Source organism: Lolium perenne, chromosome 7, assembly GCF_019359855.2.
Source record: "Lolium perenne isolate Kyuss_39 chromosome 7, Kyuss_2.0, whole genome shotgun sequence".
In the NCBI taxonomy this organism is placed as follows: domain Eukaryota; kingdom Viridiplantae; phylum Streptophyta; class Magnoliopsida; order Poales; family Poaceae; genus Lolium; species Lolium perenne.
The window spans coordinates 224,737,991-224,765,091 of NC_067250.2; the positions used below are offsets into that span (position 1 = coordinate 224,737,991).

General features: G+C 50.8%; 1 protein-coding gene across 1 annotated transcript; it reads right to left on the reverse strand.

The window, feature by feature from the left end:
- Positions 1-10,021: 10,021 nt before the first annotated feature.
- On the reverse strand, positions 10,022-10,638 carry LOC127313732 (histone H3.2). Its single transcript, XM_051344205.2, has one exon. The coding sequence runs from the start codon at positions 10,585-10,587 to the stop codon at positions 10,177-10,179; it is 411 nt and encodes a 136-aa protein (XP_051200165.1). The 5' UTR covers positions 10,588-10,638; the 3' UTR covers positions 10,022-10,176.
- Between the last annotated feature and the right edge of the window lie 16,463 nt (positions 10,639-27,101).

Genomic DNA, 27,101 nt, shown 5'->3' on the forward strand with positions numbered 1-27,101 from the left:
TTAGCATTGTTCTTCGTATCATATGCTGTCGTAGTGCAACCCTTAGACATCTAGCCGCCCTTACGCCTATCTTAGGCGTAGGGGCGGCACCCCGCTTGATCTTTATTTAGTAGATCCGATCCGTTATGGTTGCTCCTTGTTCTTCAAGGATTAGTTTAATATCTGCATAGTTAGGTCTTACAAAGGGTTGGAGGATCCAGCGACGCGTAGTGTGTAGTTTGCTAGCCCTAGATAGGATGTTCCGGGGATCAACCTCGTGTTGGTTTTTAGGCCTTGTCTAGGATCGGCTTACGATCACCGTGCGTGACCGCGAGGCCCAATCACGAGTAGGATGATCCGATTATGCGATGAAAACCCTAAATCGTCGTAGATCGTTTTAGCTTTATCTTGATCAAGCAGGACCACCATATATTCGTACACCTCGTGCGAATCATGGGTGGATCGGCTCCTTGAGCCGATTCACAGGACAACCTGAGAGCCGATCGAGGCTCGTATTTAATGTTTACGTGTATGCCATGCAGGAAACTAAGCGAGGCATCTCCATCACCTTCCTGACCAGGTATAGGTCAGGTGGCACGCCCTTGCATCAGCATCGAACGTGCGTGCCGGAGTCTTTGCGGGCCGTCGCTCGGAGGGACCAGGGCCAGCCGCAGCCCTAAGTTGCTCCCGGCTCTCCTGTGTTGCCCGTCGCTGCTCGCCGGTGGGTTTCTGACCGCAACACATTCTGGCACGCCCGGTGGGACAATCTTCGACATCAACCACATCGCCATCTACATCTGAGATGGCGGACGACACCCCAGTCACGTACGAGGATCTGACCGAGGAGCTCAAGAAGAAGTATGACGAGGTCAAAGCGATCCTCGAAGCCGACCTCATCGGCTCTTTTCACAGAACCCGTTCACATGGCATCAGGTGGAAAGGGTTCTCGCCTGAAGGTGCGCTCGATGGAATAGACCTGTCCGCCCCGTCAGAAGAACGCACCAGGTCCCTGCGTCAGGAGATTAACTACATGGTGGCTCACTCGCTGCACCGCCACTCTGAGAACCTGGTGAACACTTTGGAGCGTGTCGCTCTTCGGGTGATCCAGGAGATCATGAGGCACCAGTACTCTCCGTCAGGACCAGCTCTCGGGACATACCAAGGAGAGATGCCACTCCAGTCCCGTCCACCGCTGCCATTCGCGTTGGCAGCACCAGAAGTGCCGAATTCACCGGCATTCGTCGTCTACAAGATCGGTGGTGACCCTAGTGACTACCAGTTCTTGCACGAGGCGCCTAAGGAGATCCCTCACGGGTACACGTGCACATATGTGCCGGATCGCGGTAATCGGGCGCTCACAAACCAGGCCGCAACAGCGGGGACTTCGGAAAAGCAGAGGAACTTCAGCGATAGATCTTGAGAAGCAGACGTGGCTAGCTAAGTACGCCACTCCAACAAACCTCCGTAGCTCAGCTCCTGCAGCTTGGCTCAGAGATGGAAAAGCAAGCATGGCTGGCTAAGTATGCCACTCCGGCGAATCTTCGTAGTTCGACTCCTGCAGCCAAGACCGCGGATCAAATCGCACCATCTACCGAGAGACCAGTTCGGCATGGTGCCGAAAAGGAGGACAATCGGCTATTCCAAGCCGTACCCCAACGAGTACGAGTTGATCCCGCTACCTCCCAAATATCGGCTCCCTGATTTCTCCAAGTTCAATGGATCAGATGGTTCCAGCTCCATCGAGCATGTGAGCCGATACTTGGCACACTGGGCACGATCTCGGCGGCAGATGAGCTACGTGTGAGGTTCTTCGCACAGTCCCTCACAGATCGGCTTTCGGGTGGTACACTTCGTTGCCACCGGACTCGATCCGGACTTGGAAGCGATTGGAAGAACAGTTCCACATGCGGTATCACTCGAGGCTTCCGAGTCTAGCCTTGCCGATCTAGCATAAATACGTCGAAGCGTGGAGAACCGTGGCGTAATACGTCCAGCGCTTCAGAAATCTAAGGAACCGATGTTATTCGGCTCGTGTGACTGAAAAGGAAGCAGTCGAGTTGGCAGTGGTGGGCCTTGCATCACCAATCAAGGACATGGCCTCCCAAGCAGACTACCCTTCACTGGCGCACATGGTTCAGAAACTGTCGTTATATGAACAGCGCCACCCGGACTTGTACCAGGACAAATTCAAGCGTGCGGTAGTCCTGGTTGAGGCAGATGAAGACGAAGGCTCTGCGGGAGATCAAGAAGTAGCAGTGGCTGAATGGACTCGGGGGGCAACCCCCGTGTCCTGCAAATGGGTTAAGCCACCAGGTCCGCCCAGAGGTTTCGATTTTGACGTGACTAAAACTGAGCAAATCTTCGACCTCCTACTCAAGGAGAAGCAGTTGAAGTTACCCGAAGGCCTCAAAATCCCCACGGTACAGGAGCTGAACGGAAAGCCATACTGCAAATGGCATAACTCGTTCTCCCATGCCACCAACGACTGCAGGGTGTGGCGTCAGCAGATCCAAATGGCGATAGAACAAGGACGTCTGATTTTCAACCAGTACGCCATGAAGGTCGACACCCACCCCTTCCCCGCCGTTAACATGGTAGAGTGCACTTACCCTGAAGGTTGCCAGCCAGGATTCTCGTTCAACATCAACATGGTAGGACCTGGACACCACTCTGGCAAGGATGGAGACGAGGGCAGCTGCTCTCGTAGCAAGGACACAGAGGAGGCCGCTCCACGCGATCGGCTCCGGCACGATGGCAAGCGCTACATCATAGAGGGAGAAGTTAGGAACGTAAGATATCAGCGACCTCTCTCCGATCACCTCCTCAACAAGTACGTGAGTCAATATGGCCAACGCCGACGATCCTGCGACGATGATGATAGAGACCGTCTGGCTAGGGACGCCAGGAGACATCGTCGGTGTGCTCGCGATGAGGAGGAGTACGAGCGCCGTGCCAAGGAAGAATCGAGGAAGCAAGACGACGAGGATAGGCACTGGGACTGCCCCTTCTTCAGACACTGCTGGGATTCAGGAATGAGCCGATTGCCTACAATCGGCAACTGCCTAGAATGTAGACAGAAGAGGAAGGATGCAGCTAACGTGTCCGTGTTCAAACGTCTAGGGCCTCTCCCACCTCGAAGCAAACACGCTGAGTCCCCTCGGGTGGAAGATCTCGAGGATTTGGAAGGCGATGAAGAAGAAGAAGAAGAAGACAGGTACCACCGGCCAAGGTGGTTCCCTGATGGACTCAGCCGTTCCCAAATGCGTAGGGTTCAGCGACTGCGCGGCTTGGAGGAAGCCGAAAGGTTATACCTGCACACGCTAAGGAAGGCGCGGCCTGATCTGGCCGCGAAAATTCAGCGAACCCTGGATGAAGAGGGTCGACCACAAAAAATGGAGTGGCGCCCCAAGCAAAGGAAAGCCGATGATGAAACATCGGCTGGCACAAACATGGTGTTCATCCTTCCTACGGAGTTCAGTGCTCCAGGATTAGACGAGGCACCTGTGGCACAACTTGACTGCGGCCCACGGCCGGTTATCTTTGAGAAGCCACGAGAAAGAAGCTACAGACATCTGAAGGCCCTGTACTTGCGAGGTTATATCGATGGGAGGCCTGTCAATAAGATGCTGGTGGACACCGGAGCGGCAGTCAACATTATGCCATACTCTATGCTACGTCGATTGGGACGCTCTAGCTCGGATCTGATCAAGACCAACGTGACATTGAGCGATTTCAACGGCCAAGCGTCTGACGCACAAGGTGTTCTGAACGTGGATCTGACCGTAGGAAGGAAAACCATCCCTACGACGTTCTTCATCGTCGATAGCAAGAGCACCTATGCTGTTCTGCTAGGAAGAGATTGGATCCACGCCAACTGTTGCATTCCCTCCACGATGAACCAATGCGTAATACAGTGGGATGGAGATGAGGTAGAGGTCGTCCAGGCCGATGACTCAGCCGAGATTTCAACGGCTGGCATGAACGCTTGGGAACCAGCAGGCCAAGAGCCACTCTCAGGTATCAATTTGGACGACTGCGAGCGCATCGACGTGACGAAGGGCAGGGTTAGGCTGGTCTTATCCACCGGCCTGACCGTGTAGCAAGAACAAACCGATGAACAAACGTGGCGAGGCCGATCCTTGGGATCGGCCCCAAAGATCTATGAAGGAACATTACAAAACCTTCATTGAGCGCTTCGATCAATATGGAGGCCGATTCCAGCAATCGGCCAAAATTATCCTCACCACATGTTCTGCTTGTGTTCAACATCGATCTACTGGGCAGCGGTTTTACGTCGGCTGATAAGTTAGGAAAAGTCAACATTGATCCTACCGGAGCCGACGTGCAAATACAGTGCCTTGACTAATTACAGAGCCGATATCTGCAGTTACCTGACAGATTCGGCTCGGGGGGCACCTAATCAGATGAACATGTGCAGATGAACATGTGTGCAGTGAAATGTTGGGGGCCGATAGGAAAATCGGCCAGTAAAAAAAATCACGATATACAGCCGATGCAAGGACATCGACTTTAGAGCTAAAGAACAAAGCCGATGCACAGCCATCGACTCTAGTACGATTACACAAGATCTATCAGCTGCATGTTCAAGACGCGGATTTCGACCAGGTCGGTTTTCAGTTTAGCTGTGAGGCCTTCTGCTTCCTCGAGGGAATGAACAATGAGCCGATTTTGGTGCCTGGATCTTCTCTTCGAGGACTTCCAACCCTTTGCGCCAGTTCAGCAGTACTGTTAGAAGCATCAGTTTTGGCGTGCAAGGCAGCCTCTTTCTCATTAAGTTGTTGGTGTTTCGTCTACAACATCGGCTTTCAGCGGAAGGAAGGTGATCAATGGGGGCAAGTTTGGCTCGCTCTGCGTGGTGGCTGTCTCAGATTACCTGAGCTCAAAAGCCCTTTGTTTGATCTGTGCATCCTCACCGCTAGTCTCGCCTTGACTGAGGCTCGGGGGGCAGCTGGTCTGGTAGATGCTCTGTTTTAGAAGCCGATTGGGATGTCATCGGCTGATCCTTCGTCGCAACCTTCTTCAAAAAATGGTGAATTCTTGCAGAAGAGGATCACTGGACCTGGTGGGAGGAGTTTAAGGGTTTTCTTGAAGACCCCACATTATCCACTAGATCTCAAAGTCATCAGTTGAAGAATCGAAGGATGAGTTATGAAGGACCGATGTGTTGCTATCGGCTCATTAAGCATTGGCTAAGTGGACAAATCGGCAAAATCAGTATGAGGGGAAATCGGCTAAATTGGCTCAAGGGAAATCGGCAAAATCAAATTGGGGAAATTCTTCATTGATAAGCAAGATTTCTTACATAAAGAGCTGATTGCTCCCAAAAGGAAGTACTAGGGGATACATTGCCCCGTCTACTACTACTGATCCTATGCTAATGGTCCTATCTATGGGCCGTCGCTGCCCTCGTCGTCGCTGTCGGCGCTACTCCCGGCGGGCTCGTCGTCGCTGCTCCAGCGGCCGCCGGCCGGGCCCTCATTGTCCTCATCCTCCTCGTCAGCGTCGTCGTCGTCGCTGTCGAAGTCGCTGAGGTTCCCCGGCCAGGGACAGAAGCGTTTGGCCGGCGGCTCGTCGGAGGAGGTGTCGTCCTCCTCCTCCTCCTCCTCCTTCTCCTCCTCCTCCTCCTCGGGAGAGGTGAAGTCGTCGCAGGAGAAGCGATCGTCATCGCTCTCCTCCTCCGTTTCCCCGTCGGCGAGGAAGCGGAGGTCACTTTCCCCGTCGGTCAAGGACTTGTCGTCCTCAGACCAGACGGAGAAATCATGGCTGGATTCCTCCCCGGCCTCGATGGCGCGGCGGGTGTTGGCCGCATGGACCTCCTCCGGGTTCTGCTCCGGCGTCGGCTCGCGGGAAGAGGAGGACTGGGTGGAAAGATCCGATGAAGCAGAGGAGGAAGAAGACATGGTGGCGCAGGAGGGCTTTTGGAGTGCTAATGCGAAGGGGATGCGGAAGCGAACTGTTTGGAGCGGTTAAATAAAAGGGGATATAGTGGAAATTCAATGCCATAGCAGTTTCCGAGGAAGTGATGCTTAACAGAAAAAAAAAACTGCCAGGTCACGCGGAGAAGTTGAGAAGGCAAGGCATCATGATGAAGGATACTGCGACGGTTCTGCCACGACATGACCCGACGAAGAAAGAACATAGTGATTTTGGAATTATCAATTCCAAAACCAGGGGGGCATGTGTTATCACCAGAATTTGACCGAGTCAGAGGTGGGCCGCGATCAAGATGGGCTTGAAGAATATACGTGGAAGAAATACGTGAATCGGCCTGTTATGCAAAGTTTGGGCTAGTTTGCCCGTGTACCTGTAATATAGTAGGATACGTGTCGGTTAGTTAGAGTTTGTCTCGTGCACGGTGGGGATTATTCCCACGTTAGAAAGTCTACGGACTATAAATATGTATCTAGGGTTTATGAAATAAACAACAATCACGTTCACCACAAACCAATCTAGGCGCATCGCCAACTCCCTTGTCTCGAGGGTTTCTTCCGGGTAAGCATCATGCTGCCTAGATCGCATCTTGCGATCTAGGCAGTACAAGTTTATTCATTGTTCATGCGTTGCTCGTACTGAAGCCTTTTTGATGGCGAGCAACGTAGTTATCTTAGGTGTGTTAGGGTTAGCATTGTTCTTCGTATCATATGCTGTCGTAGTGCAACCCTTAGACATCTAGCCGCCCTTACGCCTATCTTAGGCGTAGGGGCGGCACCCCGCTTGATCTTTATTTAGTAGATCCGATCCGTTATGGTTGCTCCTTGTTCTTCAAGGATTAGTTTAATATCTGCATAGTTAGGCCTTACAAAGGGTTGGAGGATCCAGCGACGCGTAGGGTGTAGTTTGCTAGCCCTAGACAGGATGTTCCGGAGATCAACCTCGTGTTGGTTTTTAGGCCTTGTCTAGGATCGGCTTACGATCACCGTGCGTGACCGCGAGGCCCAATCAAGAGTAGGATGATCCGATTATGCGGTGAAAACCCTAAATCGTCGTAGATCGTTTTAGCTTTATCTTGATCAAGCAGGACCACCATATATTCGTACACCTCGTGCGAATCATGGGTGGATCGGCTCCTTGAGCCGATTCACAGGACAACCTGAGAGCCGATCGAGGCTCGTATTTAATGTTTACGTGTATGCCATGCAGGAAACTAAGCGAGGCATCTCCATCACCTTCCTGACCAGTTATAGGTCAGGTGGCACGCCCTTGCATCAGCATCGGACGTGCGTGCCGGAGTCTTTGCGGGCCGTCGCTCGGAGGGACCAGGGCCAGTCGCAGCCCTAAGTTGCTCCCGGCTCTCCTGTGTTGCCCGTCGCTGCTCGCCGGTGGGTTTCTGACCGCAACACGGTGAAACTCAACGAACACGTCATTATCACAAACAAGGCGATAAACAGATAGAAGGTGTTGGCGGAGATGTGGGACATGAAGGATATTTTGTAAACGAAGCGAAGAACCGGCTAAAATAGAGTGACCAATGTTCGAAATTGACAAACCTGCGCCATTGGCCACTTGAACCTGGTCCTTTCCATCGTAGCGATCATGAACTTGGAGGCGCTCAAGCTGGCTGGTGAGATGCTCGGTCGCCCCCGAGTCCATCAGCCATGGAGGAGGAACGTCGCTGGAGCTGGTTGATGCAGCGTTGGCGGAACGCGGCTGGAACTCCGGGTTGAAACGGTTCCTGCACTCCCGCGCCTCGTGTCCCCAGTAGTAGCAGATTTGGCAGCGGGGACGGTTCTTCCCGCGACCATTGCCGTTGCGACCGTTGCCGCCGTTGCGGTTGTAGTCGTTGTTGCGGGAGTCGTTACCACCAGTGCGGTTGGAGCCGTCATATTGACGGCGATCTCCTCCTCCTCCAGAGTTTGGGCGAGAACCGCTGCCCTGTCCTTGCTGTGTGTATGGAGCGGGAGGGCGTCCGCCGGTGCCTTGGTTGGATGGCGGGTAGTAGGAGCGCGGCTGGCTAGGGTTGTTGTAGGAGCCGAACCGCGAGGCGGCGTTTGCCGACGTGACCCATTCTTCAGGGGCCTGGGATTGCTGCGCACGCAGACCCTCGTAGCTGAGGACGTGGGAGTAGAACGAGGTCAGGGAGACCTCCTCCGTGTCGCGCAACATGGACGCAGCGACAGGATTGAACTCGGGACCGAGCCCGGTGAGCATCTGATCGATGATCTCCTCATCGGAGAGTTTGGCCCCAGCAGCGGCCATCTGATCGGCGAGGACCTTCACCTGGTCCATGTAGACGCCGGCAGAGTCGGTTCTCCGGAGGGCCTGAAACTGCCGCCGGATGTGCCTGACATTGGCACGAGTTTGAGCACCAAACATGGTGTGGATAGCAGCCCACACCGAGGCTGCCGTGGACTTGCCGATCATCTGCTGGGCGATGTCCGGCCCGATGGAGCCGAGAAGCAGCCCGAGCACGCGCTGATCACGCGTCCACCACGTGGCGTACTCAGGGTTGGTGACGGAGGTGGCCGCATCACCCGTGCCCTGGGTGATCGTCTTCTCTGGCGGCGCCGCAGTGCCGTCGAGGTGGCCGTGGAGCCCAGCACCGGCAAAGTTCGGCACGGTGAGGGACCGCCAGAGCATAAAATTGCTTCGGTCGAGGATGACTTGGGGCGTGGGGACGGCGATCGCGGTGGTGGTGGGGTTGGGGGCAGACACGATCGGCCCGAGGATCGTGGAGAGCTGGAGCGCCGAGGAGGATGACATCTCGGCGGCGGCGGCTGCGAAGAACGGCAGCGGCCAAAGGGAGCTCGAGGCGGCGGCGCCGACTAGGGTTTTGCGGCGGCGGCCTGCTCGCTCTGATACCAAGTTAGAACGAGTAGTTTAGGGTTTCGTGGGTGCAAAGCCCCCCACGGTGATCATTATATATACATCAGCAGGTATACAATACAACTAGGACACGTACACAACACGTACGCTTTCCTATCTCTGAAGCCGTATTTAACATCTCCAATCTTTGGACGGGCGGATGGTTGCAAGTTCAGGCCCAGAGTTGCAGTGTGTTCAGCAACCGATACCAAAATCTGAGTACAGTGCTGTGTTGGTTATCCTAAATCTGAATGAAGCAAAAACCAAATGTACAGAACCAGCACCTAAAGCTAATCCACGTCAAGCAACACATACGAAATTCAGTTCACACTGAAAACAGAGTGAAAATCAAACCGACGGCCGAAGAACGCACGAGAGAAAAATTAACACTAGATCTCACATATCGCAAAGAAAAAAAAAACACTAGATCTCACAGTATTGAATCATGCAGCGTTCACTCCGAAAACAGCAACACATGAGAAAACAAATATAACAGAAGTATGCAGCAGACAAAGGAATACAGTAGATTTAGGATACATAGGACATAGGACAGGAACCCTTTCTCTTTCTCCCTGCAAGCTCTCCTGTTGTTGGCTTCCCACGGGTTTTGGAAACTGTCAAGTTCTTGCTGTTTGCAAGGTCAGGTGAGGGTGTCCAAAATTTACCTGATAGTAGAGCATTCTGCAGCATCACACCGATAATATTAACTGATGGATTTTGCATTTCAGATACTTCGCAATGGACAATCCTGCATACAACCTGCGTGTATGTGTTAAATTTATAACAAATCATTGCAAAGGACCACAGCTCTGTAACGTGGATATGAAATATAACACAGGAACTGACAACTGCAAGCAGCAGATTAGGCTATTGTGACAACATAAAACTGTTTGGGCGTCCACTGTTCAGAGAACCTTAGCAGAATCAGTCAATCTGAGCCCAGTGCTGCTGGTTATACTAAATCTGAATGAAGCAACTACCAAATGCACAGAACCAACATTTCTCTACACCTCCGGCTAATCCACGCCAAGAGAAATTCAACACAGATTGCACAGAGACCCAGATCAAATCAATGGCCAAAGAAGGTGCACAAGAGAAAATTAACACTGAATCTTACAGTATTGAATCATGCATTACTCGCTTCCAAACCAGCAAAAAGGAGAACGCAAAAAATACAGCAGTATGTACTCCGTATCAGAGAAAGACAAGGGAAGACATATTTAGGACAACACAGCATTTCCATTTCATTTCACCATCGGGCTTACATAGGGCAGGAAACCCAAAGAGACCAGGACCAGACAGCAGATCATATCAACAACACACACAGAATCAACCAACCAACATCCCTGTAACCAGATCAACCAGGCCTCAAATCTAGGCCCTCTCCCCCCTGATGCGTCGCGCGAGCTGGATATCCTTGGGCATGATGGTGACGCGCTTGGCGTGGATGGCGCAGAGGTTGGTGTCCTCAAACAGCCCCACGAGGTAGGCCTCGGCGGCCTCCTGCAGCGCGGAGACCGCGGAGCTCTGGAAGCGGAGGTCCGTCTTGAAGTCCTGCGCGATCTCGCGCACGAGGCGCTGGAAGGGCAGCTTGCGGATGAGCAGCTCCGTGCTCTTCTGGTACTTGCGGATCTCGCGCAGCGCGACGGTGCCGGGGCGGAAGCGGTGCGGCTTCTTCACGCCGCCGGTCGCCGGGGCGGACTTGCGCGCCGCCTTGGTCGCCAGCTGCTTCCTCGGGGCCTTGCCGCCGGTGGACTTGCGCGCCGTCTGCTTCGTGCGGGCCATCGGGCGTAGAGGGGATGAGGCTCGGAGTTTGGTTGGTGGCTTGGGATTTGGGTGGAGTGGGGTGGGTGCGGTGGTGGGTTTAAATAGGGGAGAGGGGCGGGCGGGGAATGGGGAAATTTTGGGGAGATGGCGCGGGAGGTGGGAGATGAAGTTTGGGGCGTTGGATTTGTGGAGAATGGACGGCTGGGATGTTGTTTGGGGTTGAGCGCTCGGATCGATCCGCGGGGTGGGGGATGCTGTGATACGATTGGCTGGCTTGGTGTCAAGCGCATCCGTGTGTGATGCGATGGGCCTGCTCCCTTTGCTTGCTCCCATCCGTGCTCCGCACCAAAGTGGTAAAGCTCCGTGTATCTTTTTTCTTTTTCTTTTTCTAAATAAGCAATTTGGATAATATTAGCGCTGTAATACTCGCACAAAATTAAAACGGGAAAATTTCTCTTCGTGACATCCAGGCTACACCTTAAATCTCTCCATGTAAACAAGATCATACAGGAATAAATAATTTCAAGATTTGCAGCAATCAACAATTAGCGCATACGCAGAAGCAGATCAATCACCAACCAAAGCGCCAAGTGCTTCAATAAAAAAAAAAAATGACCAATGTCCGTTGTGGGTATACTTTATGGGTATATCAACGGCATGGTCTAGATCCGGTAACCCGGGTGGCACACAGACGCTGATGTGGTATGTGGCCCATCGGGTGGCCCAGTTATTGTAGATCATGATGGATGAAGTCCAGCCCAGTAGCAAGGAGCCGGATCTCAACAGACATACGAAGGAGGCCGGATCCATACAGGCCCATGAAGTATCTGGACCAGTACGACAATTCGCGCCCACCGTGAGACCAGCGGCGCCTGGAGGCCGGAACCGGGAGGGTTCCGCCATGGGAAGCTACGATGAATCCATCGTTGTGGGGCGTGTTCTTTACGCCAGAAACTTTCTGATCGCCCCCCAGGACGAGTGCTGGATTCCGGCTAGGACCGACCCCGTCAAGCTCTTCATCGCCCCAATTGGCGGCATTCACATCTTCATCGGCGAGACCGTCGATTCTGACGGAAACGCACTGGTAAGTAACGCTGACGCGACCGCCGCTGAGCAGGACGCAGTCGCGAAGATCCGATCTGAGACGCAGGAGCTTCCTAAGGAAGACTCCACCTTAGATCTGGAAATTTCAAATCTTACCCAATCCGCCCTCGAGCAGGAAACTACGGTGGAAGACCAATGCAGATCCGCCTGGGTCTCCCAGGTGTTAGAGAAGCAAAGGTGTCACTTCGTGCACTTCCTCGCCCATACCGCAGGGACCGCCCCAGCTCAGGAATGAGCTGGACCCATGCAGGTTGAAGCTACCGGAGACAGCGACGCCCCGGATCAGCAAGAGGTTGCCGGAGACAGCGAAGCCCCGGATCAGCAAGAGGATGCCGGAGAAAAGGAGGAATCAATTCTGGGCAATCTCAGCGCAACCTCAGACGATGTTTCAACTATGAACACGGAGGAGTACAACAAAGCTCTAAAGGAATTGGAAGATGAGGAGGCAGCCGAAGCGGAATTCGCTCCGCCTAAAGAGGTCTTAGCGACCATAGTTGGGCTGGAGCAGGACGCTGAGGATGAAGAAACTCCGACTGACGTCGGGTTCCTAGGACGGTCCACCTCGGAGACTCCGCCGACGCGCCCTCGCCGACGCGTCGTGCCGGATTCCAGAGAAGGACATGTCTTCGGGAGCCATGAGTACCTATCCACATAGGAGCTCATCGAACAGGCAGGCCGGGGTGCCATCGCACACTCGGAAATCCTCAACAAGCCAATAACTCCGGACAATGCCGCAGATCCTGAAGCTCTAGAAGCGACAAGAAAGGAGATGCTAAGCACCGCCAAGGTAATTGCCAACACTGCAGCAGCAATGCTGGAGGAAAGGCAGGAAGCTGGCAAAGTAATGGAAAATTTCCTCAAGAGAGAATGTGAAGCCGCAACATGTCTGGAAGAGGCTAAAAAACTCCAAGCTCAATGGGAAACCATGATGGAGGACGCTGGTAAAGAGGCAGATAGAATCCATTGGGAAGCCATCGGCCCCCTAAAGATCAACTTCGCAACCCCCTCAACCAGAAGCCACTTGCCAACCCCAAAGACAATATGAAGAAGGCCGCGAAAATATTGGCGAAAAAAGATGAGAAATCGACATCACACACCTCCGCACACTGGTAGCTTCAGCAATTAAGCAACAGAGCAAGGCAGATACTTCGTGTCGGTTGGAATCTAACCCGGAACACTGTGTGTCCACTGCGCAGAAGGACGCATCTGGAAGGAATCACCGTGATGACGAATCACGCACCAGATCATCGGAGCGCAGAAGAAGAACCATAGAAGCGGAAAAATCCCCCTGGTGACCAAAGAAGCGGCGGATCCGACATGGTCGCCATGGCTTTCCAATGCGGAGGTCAAGGAGGCGGAAGAGCACGCGGCCGTGGAGGCGGAGCCGATAGGGGCCAGCAACGTGGTGACGAGGTCACCGTTGCTGGAACCCGCGCTCCCCAAACTTATGAAGAGTACAGAGACATGCCTTGCTTAGCACACATAGATCCGGCTACTGACAAGTCCTCTCACACCAATCGCAACTGCAAGTGGGTCAATGATCTGAAGACTGACCCGGAAGCAGGATACAAGCGAGCCCGCAAGCACCGCCCACGCGGCAAAGGAGGCAAAGGAAAAAACAAGGACAAGGAGGAAGACAGTTCCGAGGCGATGGACGAGGACGATGCTTCGCCGGATCCCAAGGAGGGTTCCGCAGCTAACAAGTCCAACCCCTTCGTAAAAAAGAGTGTTGGTGCATATCACACCTTCCTCGGAACTCCGACTGTCCGCGCCAGCAAGTTAGCTCTCCGGATCCTGAACGCCACAGTTCCGGTTGTGCCGCAGTATGTCAGGTGGTCGGAAACTCCATGTACGTTTGATAGGGAGGATCACCCCACCATCATTCCAAAAGAGTGCTATGCCTTGGTTGTAAGTCCCCGCATCGACGGGTATGATTTCTCCAAGTGCCTTATGGATGGCGGAGCCAGCTTGAACATCATGTACCTGGAGCTCTAGAGAGAATGCAGCTTACCAAGGAGCAGCTCAAGCACAGCAACACTGAGTTCCATGGGGTGGTTCCGGGAAAAAAAGCAAACTCCCTAGGCAGCATCATACTTCCTGTGGCCTTCGGCAATGTTAATAATTTCCGTTAAGAGATGATCACGTTCGAGGTCGTTCCCTTCAAGAGCTCCTACCACGTCATCTTTGGCAGGCCCACTTACCACAAGTTCCACGCAAGGGCGTGCTACATCTACAACAAGCTCAAGATTCCGGGTCCCAATGGTATGATCACCATATCCGGAGACTACAAGAAAGCTCACGAGTGTGATTTAGGCGAAGCCGCCTTCGCATAATCCGTGATATCTGGAGAGGAGCTGCAAGGCTACATAGCCGCGGTGGATCCAAAAGAGATGCATACCACCAAGAAGCAGATCTCTGAACAGAAAACTTCGTTCAAGGCGACGATAGACACCAAGAAGGTCGACCTCAAGATAGGAGACAACTCCAAGCATGTGTCTGTCGGAGCCAGCATGGACCCCAAATAGGAAGACGTGATCATCGAGTTCCTTCGCGCTAACATGGATATCTTCGCATGGAAACCTTCTGACATGTCCGGAGTACCAAGTGAACTCGCCGAGCACTACCTCAACATAAATCCGGGGGCTAAACCGGTGAAGCAAGCTATGCGACGCTTTGGAGATAAGAAGCGTCGCGTCATAGGGATGGTATTAGCAAAGTTACTAGAGGCAGGTTTTGTAGTGGAAATTATCCATACTGATTGGGTCGCAAACCCCGTCCTTGTACCCAAAAAGAAATTTGAAATACTAAGAATGTGCATCGATTACTCCGGTTTGAATAAGCATTGTTCGAAGGATCCGTTCCCCTTGTCGCGCATTGACCAAGTCATTGATTCAAGGACACGGGCGGAACTTCTGTGTTTTCTTGACGCATATTCCGGGTATCACCAGATCCGGATGAAGAAGTCCGACCAAAAGGTGACCTCGTTCATCACACCTTTTGGCACTTACTACTATGTCACCGTGCCTTTTGGTTTGAAAAATGCAGGTGCCACTTACCAGCGTACGATGCAGCGGTGCTTTGTAACGGCCCAGGGTAGCACCCCTATTAGATCTGTTTGTGTTTTTCTTTTGTGCATCATCATGACATCATGCATCATATCATCCATGTTTTTATTAAATAAAACTATTTTGTAAACCCCCTTGTCTTCTCTTTTAATAAACCCTAACCCCATAACTATCAAACAATAAAAGTATTGTTGTTCCCTCTATATCCACCTCTGCATTCAAATTCTAAATTTATTTGAACTATTTTCAAATCTTTTTGCAAAACTATTTGAAAGAGAAAATGGTTTTCTAAAACACACCTAGCCCTAACCTTTCTCCTTCTCAGGCCCAATCCTCTTCTCCCGGCAGCCCAGCCTTTCCCCTCTTTTCCCTCAGCCTGAGCCGGCAGCCCACCGCGCGGCCCACTTCTCCTCCAGCCCGTACCCCTTCACCATTTTGGCCCCCTTCCTTTCTCTTCGTCCTCGTCATCAACAGCAGAGGAGAGCACGAAACTCTCGTGCTCGCTTCTGGCCTCCACCGACGCCCTACTTCACGTGCCCCCTCTCCACCTTTATCTCTCCTGGATCACGCCAACCACCACGCCTCAGCGCCACCACTTTCCCCCTTCCTTTTTCTTCTCCTCCAAGTTGAAGCAACACAGGGGAGAAACCCCACAGTACCCCTCCTCCCCCGCCATGGCGCCGCCGATACGGGCTGCCCCTCGTCGATCTACGACCACCGGCGGCTCCGCCTTGCTCTCCTCTTCCACCTCGTCCAAGGAATCGAACGCGGACGCCCCAAATCGCCGCCGATGACCTCGTTCCCCAACCCCGGCCGCCGGCGTTTCTCTCCGAATTCGGCCATCCCCGTCCTCCTCCGCCCCTTCTGTGCACGCCCTCGGCTTCCTGGTAACGTTGCGCGCGTCCTGGACCCCTTCTCCTCCTCCCTCCCTTCCTGGTTCCTTTTCTCACCGAGATGCCGACGCCGTTCGTCGCAGATGTCCGCCGCCGCCACTCTCCGGTGACTTCCTCCTGGCGGCGCCGCCTCCAGATGGTTCACGCCGCCGAGCCGAGCTATCCCTTCCTCGCTTCCCGGAGACCTCCTCAACGCCCGCGCCGCGCGACGTCCGTCTGTGGTCACCGCCCCCTCCTGGAACGTGCGCGGCAACCCCCTTGCAAGCAAGGTTTGCCAGCGTGGCGTCCGACGTGGCCGTGGGTCCTCCTCGTCAGCCTATGCGGCTAGGTAACCCTTGGGTGAGCCTCTCTCTCAGATCCAGATCGGATCTGGTTGTTTTCGTCCAGCCCCTGCATATTTTTGTGCATCAACCCGGTGCCCCTGCCTCTGCCTCTTTTCAGAAAACCCCTTGGCACTTTAAAAAACCAACCCGGGGTCCCTCCCCTGGCCGGAATTTATTCCAGGTCCTTTCCCAATTAATAAAATCTGTTTTCTATAATTTAAAATGCTGAAAAACTATTTCCTTAATAACTTTTAATTGTTAACTCCAATTAAAAAATGTTATATATGATTATTGATCAGAAAAACATGAGGAACATGAATATGCCATCCATTCATCTGTTTGCATCTCGCATCATGTCGCTCGTTGATAGTTCGTGTATGTTCACCTCACATATATGCGGAGTATTTCGGATATCCAACAAGGATTTCCTCGCTCCGTTTAATATTGAAGTAGCGCACCCTTGCCATGTTGTACCATGCTAATCCACCCTTAAATTTGCCGGTAGATATGCAACTCCAACCTAATCTGTTTGTCCGGGGTTCCGACTCCGATTAATTTGGATAAGTGCATCGCATCATCTCTGCCATGTCATGTATATCATCTTGCTCATGTCGATTCTTCTTTATCCGTAGTAGTAATACTTGCATGCGTTGTGTGTTCCAGCAATTGCTTCTTCCCGGATAGGATCATGAAGTGGTGTGGTGAGATACGACAAGTTCTCCAAATGTTCCTCGGCAAGCTTTAACAGGCAAGCATTTCCCCTATACTCCTGTCCCTGCAGGAGTCGCTCACCTATTTTATTTTGCCTTCTCCCTCATGCTATCCTTGAGTTGCGTTCTTGTCACGTGTCCTTTCCACTTGTTACCTCAAGCAGCCTATATTGCCTCCACCAACCACCTACAACTATTGTTTGGTTATCGGGTCTGCCTTGCGAGTCGTAGTGCATGCTAGTGATGTCTATATCATGTTACCGTTATTGTTATCTTATCGGGTTATATGTTGGGAAGAATCATGGCTACTTTAGTTGTTGATAATTGTTTAGCGGAGGCATCGGTGGGTCAGCTGCTCGTTTTGTGTCGGCTCACTTGTGTTTCCTAAATATCTTAGGACCCCGAGTTCTTGTTATCTGTTCCGAGATTGAGCGCTCTAACCACACGTGGGTATGCTTACCGGGTCTCCCCTCGACCACTGCCGGAATCTACAGCTTTGTCCAGTGGCCACAATTAGTTTGAATGCATTGTTTCTCCCGGGCGTGCAAGCTTGTTTCTTTGTGGTCAGATGATATGATGTTACTTTTGGGGAAGCCGTGAGTGCCTTGTAACCCCGTTGTCTCTTGCACGCTCGTAGGTGCGGTCCGCATTGTTAAGAGGTCATCCTCTAGTGGGCTCTGATCCTCTTAGCCGTTCTCGCAACAGCTAGGTCCGTCTCGGAGAGTCGGCCGGACTCTGATTCGGGTTAACTTAGTTAGGTGGCTTCCTGGACATTGTTGTAGTGAAGGAGAGTGCGTGTCGTGATATCCACCTGTCGTAAGTGGGTTGAGCGTGCGTGTGGGCACATTTGGGCACCCCTGCAGGGTTACATCTTATCGATAAGCCGTGTCCACGGTTATGGACGACTTGGAGCTGTATGACTTGACCATAGACAACTTACACCTGTTGTTTCAATCATAATAACTTGTGTAGTAAGTTAGCACAACTCTAATAATAAATGGTTAAAACTTGACAACCGTGTGAGTGCCTTTGTTAGTACTTCTTGGCGAAGGGGGAACACATTGGTTGTGTTTTGTTTGCAGAGTATAGAACTGTTAGCTTATGCGCTCTCTCATCTCCTCTGATTAGACGAATGTTGTAGAGTGTCTCTATAGGTTTTTAGTGCTTGCGCGCTGCCGCTTAACTCCACCATATTGCCTATGACGTTCCTCTTGCGTCCTCTAAGTCCCCTGCGTGCCTCAAGTACAAAGGACGACTGGTTGACGAATGCTTATACGTCTTGAAGTCTTGTTAAGTACGAACCCGTACTTATTGCTGCTTCTACGGGATATAACCGGGCAGGTATGAAGATATGTTCGAAGAAGATGACGTTAGCAAGGTTCCCCTTCCGGCTTGGCCTGGGCAGGGTTATGGACGCCACTGGTTATCTTCAGGACTCTTAGTCCAATTTGTATCTTGTCCGTACTCGGACGTATTCGATCTTCTGTATGATTTGGATCTTTGTATTGTATATTTGTATCTTGACTCGTTGGAGTCGTTGTTGTAATATATATGTTTCTTGTGGGCTCTATTGTAATCCTGTTGTAATGTTACCGCTCGTGTTAATTCCTCTGGCATCACGTATGTGATTCGTCGCGCACGTCGTGTCGGAGGGCGTGTCGGAATCGATATCGTGCGGATTTCGGCGGGATCGCTGGAATCCTCAGGGTACCGGTTCCGGGGCGTCACAAGTTGGTATCAGAGCCTCAGGTTGACAGTACCCCACTAGTCCAGCCTGTAGGATAACCTTGTCAACGGACGTTGTGTCTAGTGTTAAAACCTATTTTCGAAAACTTCGTTGGATAGTTCTGATTAGCTCTGATTTTTCTCCTTACCTACATTCTTTCTCCTCTTACCTTTGCGATTTTTGGAGTCTTCTCTCTTATCTGAGTTTTTCGAGTCTTAGGTTCCGACGTGGGTTGGACGATCTTTGCCTTATCCTATTAGGTACGATCTTCGGAGGATCCCGATAGGAGTCATCATCGTCACCGGAACAACGACTTCTTGTTGGTGGTGTCGCCTATCAAGCTGGAGCAAGACTTCTTGTTAGTGGTGTCGAGGAGTTCGACACATCGCCAGAAGATCCGATAGTTCACCTCTCTCCCCCGTACCTTGAGGTGGAACCTCGGGGCGAGGTTCCTTGTTAGTGGTGTCGATTGTAACGGCCCAGGGTAGCACCCCTATTAGATCTGTTTGTGTTTTTCTTTTGTGCATCATCATGACATCATGCATCATATCATCCATGTTTTTATTAAATAAAACTATTTTGCAAACCCCCTTGTCTTCTCTTTTAATAAACCCTAACCCCATAACTATCAAACAATAAAAGTATTGTTGTTCCCTCTATATCCACCTCTGCATTCAAATTCTAAATTTATTTGAACTATTTTCAAATCTTTTTGCAAAACTATTTGAAAGAGAAAATGATTTTCTAAAACAAACCTAGCCCTAACCTCTCTCCTTCTCAGGCCCAATCCTCTTCTCCCGGCGGCCCAGCCTTTCCCCTCTTTTCCCTCAGCCTGAGCCGGCAGCCCACCGCGCGGCCCACTTCTCCTCCAGCCCGTACCCCTTCACCATTTTGGCCCCCCTCCTTTCTCTTCATCCTCGTCATCAACAGCAGAGGAGAGCACGAAACTCTCGTGCTCGCTTCTGGCCTCCACCGACGCCCTACTTCACGTGCCCCCTCTCCACCTTTATCTCTCCTGGATCACGCCAACCACCACGCCTCAGCGCCACCACTTTCCCCCTTCCTTTTTTTTCTCCTCCAAGTTGAAGCAACACACGGGAGAAACCCCACAGTACACCTCCTCCCCGCCATGGCGCCGCCGATACGGGCTGCCCCTCGTCGATCTACGACCACCGGCGGCTCCGCCTTGCTCTCCTCTTCCACCTCGTCCAAGGAATCGAACGCGGACGCCCCAAATCGCCGCCGATGACCTCGTTCCCCAACCCCGGCCGCCGGCGTTTCTCTCCGAATTCGGCCATCCACGTCCTCCTCCGCCCCTTCTGAGCACGCCCTCGGCTTCCTGGTAACGTTGCGCGCGTCCTGGACCCCTTCTCCTCCTCCCTCCCTTCCTGGTTCCTTTTCTCACCGAGATGCCGACGCCGTTCGTCGCAGATGTCCACCGCCGCCACTCTCCGGCGACCTCCTCCTGGCGGCGCCGCCTCCAGATGGTTCACGCCGCCGAGCCGAAGCCGCGACGCCCTTCCTCGCTTCCTGGAGACCTCCTCACCGCTCGCGCCGCGCGACGTCCGTCTGTGGTCACCGCCCCCTCCTGGAACGTGTGCGGCAACCCCCTTGCAAGCAAGGTTTTCCAGCGTGGCGTCCGACGTGGCCGTGGGTCCTCCTCGTCAGCCTATGCGGCTAGGTAACCCTTGGGTGAGCCTCTCTCTCAGATCCAGATCGGATCTGGTTGTTTTCGTCCAGCCCCTGCATATTTTTGTGCATCAACCCGGTGCCCCTGCCTCTGCCTCTTTTCAGAAAACCCCTTGGCACTTTAACAAACCAACCCAGGGTCCCTCCCCTGGCCGGAATTTATTCCAGGTCCTTTCCCAATTAATAAAATCTGTTTTCTATAATTTAAAATGCTGAAAAACTATTTCCTTAATAACTTTTAATTGTTAACTCCAATTAAAAAGTGTTATATATGATTATTGATCAGAAAAACATGAGGAACATGAATATGCCATCCATTCATCTGTTTGCATCTCGCATCATGTCGCTCGTTGATAGTTCGTGTATGTTCACCTCACATATATGCGGAGTATTTCGGATATCCAACAAGGATTTCCTCGCTCCGTTTAATATTGAAGTAGCGCACCCTTGCCATGTTGTACCATGCTAATCCACCCTTAAATTTGCCGGTAGATATGCAACTCCAACCTAATCTGTTTGTCCGGGGTTCCGACTCCGATTAATTTGGATAAGTGCATCGCATCATCTCTGCCATGTCATGCATATCATCTTGCTCATGCCGATTCTTCTTTATCCGTAGTAGTAAGACTTGCATGCGTTGTGTGTTCCAGCAATTGCTTCTTCCCGGATAGGATCACGAAGTGGTGTGGTGAGATACGACAAGTTTTCCGGATGTTCCTCGGCAAGCTTTAACAGGCAAGCATTTCCCCTATACTCCTGTCCCTGCAGGAGTCGCTCACCTATTTTATTTTGCCTTCTCCCTCATGCTATCCTTAAGTTGCGTTCTTGTCATGTGTCCTTTCCACTTGTTACCTCAAGCAGCCTATATTGCCTCCACCAACCACCTACAACTATTGTTTGGTTATCGGGTCTGCCTTGCGAGTCGTAATGCATGCTAGTGCTGTCTATATCATGTTACCGTTATTGTTATCTTATCGGGTTATATGTTGGGAAGAATCATGGCTACTTTAGTTGTTGATAATTGTTTAGCGGAGGCATCGGTGGGTCAGCTGCTCGTTTTGTGTCGGCTCACTTGTGTTTCCTAAATATCTTAGGACCCTGAGTTCTTGTTATCTGTTCCGAGACTGAGCGCTCTAACCACACGTGGGTATGCTTACCGGGTCTCCCCTCGACCACTGCCGGAATCTACAGCTTTGTCCAGTGGCCACAATTAGTTTGAATGCTTTGTTTCTCCCGGGCGTGCAAGCTTGTTTCTTTGTGGTCAGATGATATGATGTTACTTTTGGGGAAGCCGTGAGTGCCTTGTAACCCCGTTGTCTCTTGCACGCTCGTAGGTGTGGTCCGCATTGTTAAGAGGTCATCCTCTAGTGGGCTCTGATCCTCTTAGCCGTTCTCGCAACAGCTAGGTCCGTCTCGGAGAGTCGATCGGACTCTGATTCGGGTTAACTTAGTTAGGTGGCTTCCTGGACATTGTTGTAGTGAAGGAGAGTGCGTGTCGTGATATCCACCTGTCGTAAGTGGGTTGAGCGTGCGTGTGGGCACATTTGGGCACCCCTGCAGGGTTACATCTTATCGATAAGCCGTGTCCGCGGTTATGGACGACTTGGAGCTGTATGACTTGACCATAGACAACTTACACCTGTTGTTTCAATCATAATAACTTGTGTAGTAAGTTAGCACAACTCTAATAATAAATGGTTAAAACTTGACAACCGTGTGAGTGCCTTTGTTAGTACTTCTTGGTGAAGGGGGAACACATTGGTTGTGTTTTGTTTGCAGAGTATAAAACTGTTAGCTTATGCGCTCTCTCATCTCCTCTGATTAGACGAATGTTGTAGAGTGTCTCTATAGGTTTTTAGTGCTTGCGCGCTGCCGCTTAACTCCACCATATTGCCTATGACGTTCCTCTTGCGTCCTCTAAGTCCCCTGCGTGCCTCAAGTACAAAGGACGACTGGTTGACGAATGCTTATACGTCTTGAAGTCTTGTTAAGTACGAACCCGTACTTATTGCTGCTTCTACGGGATATAACCGGGCAGATATGAATATATGTTCGAAGAAGATGACGTTAGCAAGGTTCCCCTTCCGGCTTGGCCTGGGCAGGGTTATGGATGCCACTGGTTAGCTTCAGGACTCTTAGTCCAATTTGTATCTTGTCCGTACTCGGACGTATTTGATCTTCTGTATGATTTGGATCTTTGTATTGTATATTTGTATCTTGACTCGTTGGAGTCGTTGTTGTAATATATATGTTTCTTGTGGGCTCTATTGTAATCATGTTGTAATGTTACCGCTTGTGTTAATTCCTCTGGCATCACGTGTGTGATTCGTCGCGCACGTCGTGTCGGAGGGCGTGTCGGAATCGATATCGTGCGGATTTCGGCAGGATCGCTGGAATCCTCAGGGTACCGGTTCTGGGGCGTCACATGCTTGAAGGACCAGATTGGTCGGAACGTACACGCTTACATCGATGACATCGCGGTCATGAAACGGAAAGGATCCGACTTGATCAGCGACCTTACAGAAACCTTTGAGAACCTCCGACGGTACAAGATTATGTTAAATCCGCTGAAGTGGGTCTTTGGCGTGCCAGCCGGAAAAATCCTTGGCTTCATCGTCTCTCACAGAGGCATTGAAGTAAACCCGGAAAAAATCAAGGCAATCTTGTGCATCAAGAGGCCAACTTGTCTCAAAGATGTGCAATGACTAACTGGTTGTGTTGCAGCAATCAGTACGTTCGTCAGCCGTCTTGGCGAAAAGGCACTACCTTTATACAAGTTGCTAAAGAAAACAGAAAAATTTGACTGGGACGATGCAGCGGATACATCAGTTCAGGGGTTGAAGGAAATACTCGTCTCCCCACCTATTCTAGCAGCTCCGGAAGAGTCAGAGCCTATGCTCCTCTACCTGGCAGCTTCCAACAAGGTCATCAGTCTCGTTATCATGGTGGAGAGAAAGGAAGAAGGTCTCGTGTATGGAGTCCAGAGGCCAGTTTATTATATTAGCGAGGTATTGACATAATCAAAACAAAGATACCCTCACTTTCAGAAGCTAGCCTATGGCGTGTTCCTAGGTAGCCGGAAGTTGAGACACTACTTTCAAGAGCACCCCATGACAGTTGTGAGCAAGGCTCCATTGTCAACGATTCTTAACAACGCTGACACAACAGGACACATAGCAAAGTGGGGCATATAATTATCCACCTTCGACATTACTTACAAAGCCATGACCGCGATCAAGACCCAGATTTTGGCGGATTTCATCGCTGATTGGACAGAAGCTCCGGATGCGGAACTGGAGCCGGAACCTGAAACTTGGGTCATGCACTTCGACGGATCCAAGCAACATCAAGGCTCAGGATCCGGAGTCACCCTGAAGTCCCCTACAGGAGAAGAATTGCAGTACATTCTGAAGATTCACTTCTAAGCTACAAACAACATGGCGAAATACGAGGCTCTACTACACGGATTGCGCATCGCTAAGGAAATTGGGATCAAGCACATCATATGCTGTGGAGATTCCGACCTCGTGGCACAACAAGTATCCGGAACCTGGAACGCCAGAAACTCCGTTATGGCGGCTTACAGAGACGAAGTTGATGAGATCGCGGAGTGCTTCCTCGGATACGAAGTCAAGTACGTTAGGAGAGACGATAACACAACGACAGATATGCTATCCAAGCTCGGATCCGGTAGAAAACCCATTCCTCGTGGAATTTTCCTTGAGCACTTACGGATACCCTCAGTAAAGGGCGCTAACCTGGAAAACCCAGAGGTGGCAGTTTCTCCGGCTAAGGAGGTGATGATAATCATTCTGGCCTGGACTCAGCCTTTCCTGGATTACCTCATGGACCATAATAAGTTGCCAGAAAACGAATTCCTCGCGCGATAGGTCATCAGACGAGCAAGATCCTACACGATAGTTGATTGACAACTCTATAAACAAAGTGCAAACGGGGTATTTATGAAATGCGTCTCAAATCAACATGGCATTGAAATCCTCAGAGAGATTCATGCTGGTGATTGCGGGCATCACGTGGCTCCCAGGTCCCTCGTTGCAAAAGCTTTTCGGCAAGGATTTTACTAGCTCACAGCTAAAGAAGATGCTGAGAAATTGGTGAAAACTTGCCGAGGCTATCAATATTATGCTACACAACCAAATGCTCCAGCTCAGGAGCTCAAGACCATCCCTATCACATGGCCGTTCACGGTCTGGGGGCTTGATATGGTTGGGAAGCTTAAAAAATCATCTCCTGGCGGTTTTGAGTACCTTTTGGTCGCTATTGACATGTTCAGTAAGTGGATCGAGGCAAAGCCAGTGAAAAAAGCCGATGGTGCTACGCCACTAAAATTTGTCTGCAGCATCGTAGTGAGATACGACATCCCACACAGCATAATCACAGATAATGGCACGAACTTTGCTCAGGGAGAATTGAAGGATTATTGCAATGACTTAGGAATCCGGCTTGACCTAGCATCTGTGGCGCATCCACAATCCAATGGGAAGGTTGAGCGAGCCAATGGCCTCATACTAGCCGGAGTCAAACCTCGCCTTGAAGAACCGCTGCGCCGTGCAGCCGGAGCTTGGGCTGAAGAGTTAGATTCTGTTCTGTGGAGTTTATGAACTACCCCTAACAAATCAACAGGGTTTACCCCCTTCTTCATAGTATACGGATATAAAGCAGTGGTTCCCTCCAACATCATCCATGACTCCCCGCGAGTTTCCGCCTACAATGAAGATACAGCTGACGAGTCTAGACAACTATTTGTGGACCTGATCGAAGAAGCTCGGAATTTAGCTGACCAATGCTCCACCATTTACCAGCAGAAACTCCGACGTTACCACAACCGTCGAGTTCGGAACCGCTCGTTTAGGGTAGGTGACCTGGTCCTCCGCCTTCGGCAGGTGAAAGAGCATAAGTTGCAATCTCCATGGGAAGGACCCTTTGTCATCAGCAAAGCGCTGCACAACGGATCTTACTACCTCGTTGATTTCCGCGAGAAAAAGGATAGACCTGATAATTGGTACCGAAAACGAAAGCGAGAGGACCTGGATGATATCTATGATGAGACAAATCGTCCCTGGAATATAGCACGGCTACGTCCTTTCCAGACTTAGCAATTTCGCATTACATACTTTGTAATATTTATGATACATGATCAATGAAATAAAGCATATGGTTAACTCTATGTGTCTTTTACCTCCTTTATTTGTTAATTTTTGGATCGTGTATGTTTTTCGACTAAAACCGTAGAGCTGGATATTTCCGCCTAGGCGTGTATGAAAGTTGTGATTTTCAAAATCGTCCTTTAGGACGTAAGCTTAAGTTTTCTGGTGGACAAATTTTTTGTTGTGAACTCATGGATTCCTGGTAGGGACTTCTGGCACCTTGGCTGGGGGCTTGTTTCCGCGGTTATTGACGGATCGCTATTGGGCTTCGTCGCCGCAGGCGGGCATTTCCGGCTAAAGGTCTTCCGGCTCGTGGAAGGTCAAGTGAGCAAGCCAGAAAACTTAGAAACCAACACTTGCTTTTCTCAAACGAACGAAACATGCATTCATAAAATATAAAGGATTGTGCGGTGACCCAGCATACCACTGCATGTTGTAGTATACAAGTCGTTGATATGATCTTTGTGAAGGGACTTCTTCACAAATTGCCATATCCCTCAGAGTGGTACAACAGAAACATTGCAGGTCATAACACTCCATATATTATTACAAACATTGTCTTAACAAGTTGGTATTCTCACAGGTCCTATGAGAACACCCTAAGATACTACTTAAGTACGTTTACAACTTATAACCATATATAAAAGAGAGCTCAACAACTTATTTAGGTAAGTTCTACGTTGCTCGGCTCTATGATGCTAATGTATATCACTACTCCTCCACCTCCATGTCATCGGGTCTGTAAACTATCCCATAGTCTACTCCTTCAACTCCGCCGGTAAGATCAGGTTCCTCGTAGACCAGCTCGTAACTTCCTTCTAGTGCTCCATCGTTGCTGGCCTCCACTTCCGGATCACAGTCTAGCAAGGGTGTCGAAAGAAAGTGAGTACAGAGGTACTCAGCAAGTTCTAAAAGAGTAAAAAGGTGTTTGATGCACTAGCTACGACCATTGATCAGGAAATCGCAGGTCAATGCATGTTTTGAAATCATTTCTTCAAAAGGTTGCTTTTATTATGAAAACTATGTCCGTCAGTCTTCACAGGTTGACTAGAACTTCGTGGGGTTCCTTTCCTGCCGCGTTCGCAGTTCCCTTCCCGGAACAAGGAGTGACAGCCACAATTTGATACACTCTGCAGAGGTGCGTTACTTTTCCCACAAGAGATCCCACCCTTTTTGCCATCCGCAGGGACTTGCCCCCGTTCACACTTCCTTTGGTGTGAGGCCAGGTATAAAGATCCAAGCCCACACCGCTTTCTCTGCGACTGCAAGCCCACCCTTTTGTCCGACCCTACACCCCTAGTAGACTTCTTCCGATAATACGGCTTTACTCACGGTGTACTCCGGACAATCCTTCATAGACCGTAGAGCTAATCATCACTAATGGATGGGGATTTAAAAGGCTATCCCAACCTACGGAAGTGCCTCCAACACCCCGCAGCTCTACCAGTCCGTTGGCGTGCAGAAGGGAAAAGATACGGCTGGCTTCACTAGAGCCATTATAGATCTCATGGTTAACGCGGTTTCTACGGCGCTAGAATCACTGGACGGCATTGGTGGTTAATCCTAGGTTAATATAACCCATGCAATGGAACCTCCACCATATCAACACATACCATGGTTCCATTGCCAGCCACATAGTCATATTCATAGTTGGAAAGTAACATTTTATTTGCGATGCAAGAATGATAAGTTTATAGCTTTGCATTAAAGTAGTAGAAAATAATCAAGTTGACATGAGGAAGGGTGAACTTGCCTGTGGACTGCGAGATAGTGCAGTTCAATGCAGTTGATGGAACCTGGACCTCGGGTTCTGTAAGAAGCATCATTGTCCGGTAAGGACAATGTTATAAAATC

Coding starts and splice junctions, on each gene's coding strand:
- LOC127313732 (XM_051344205.2), bottom strand. CDS start 10,587: ATGGCCCGCACGAAGCAGACGGCGCGCAAGTCCACCGGCGGCAAGGCC.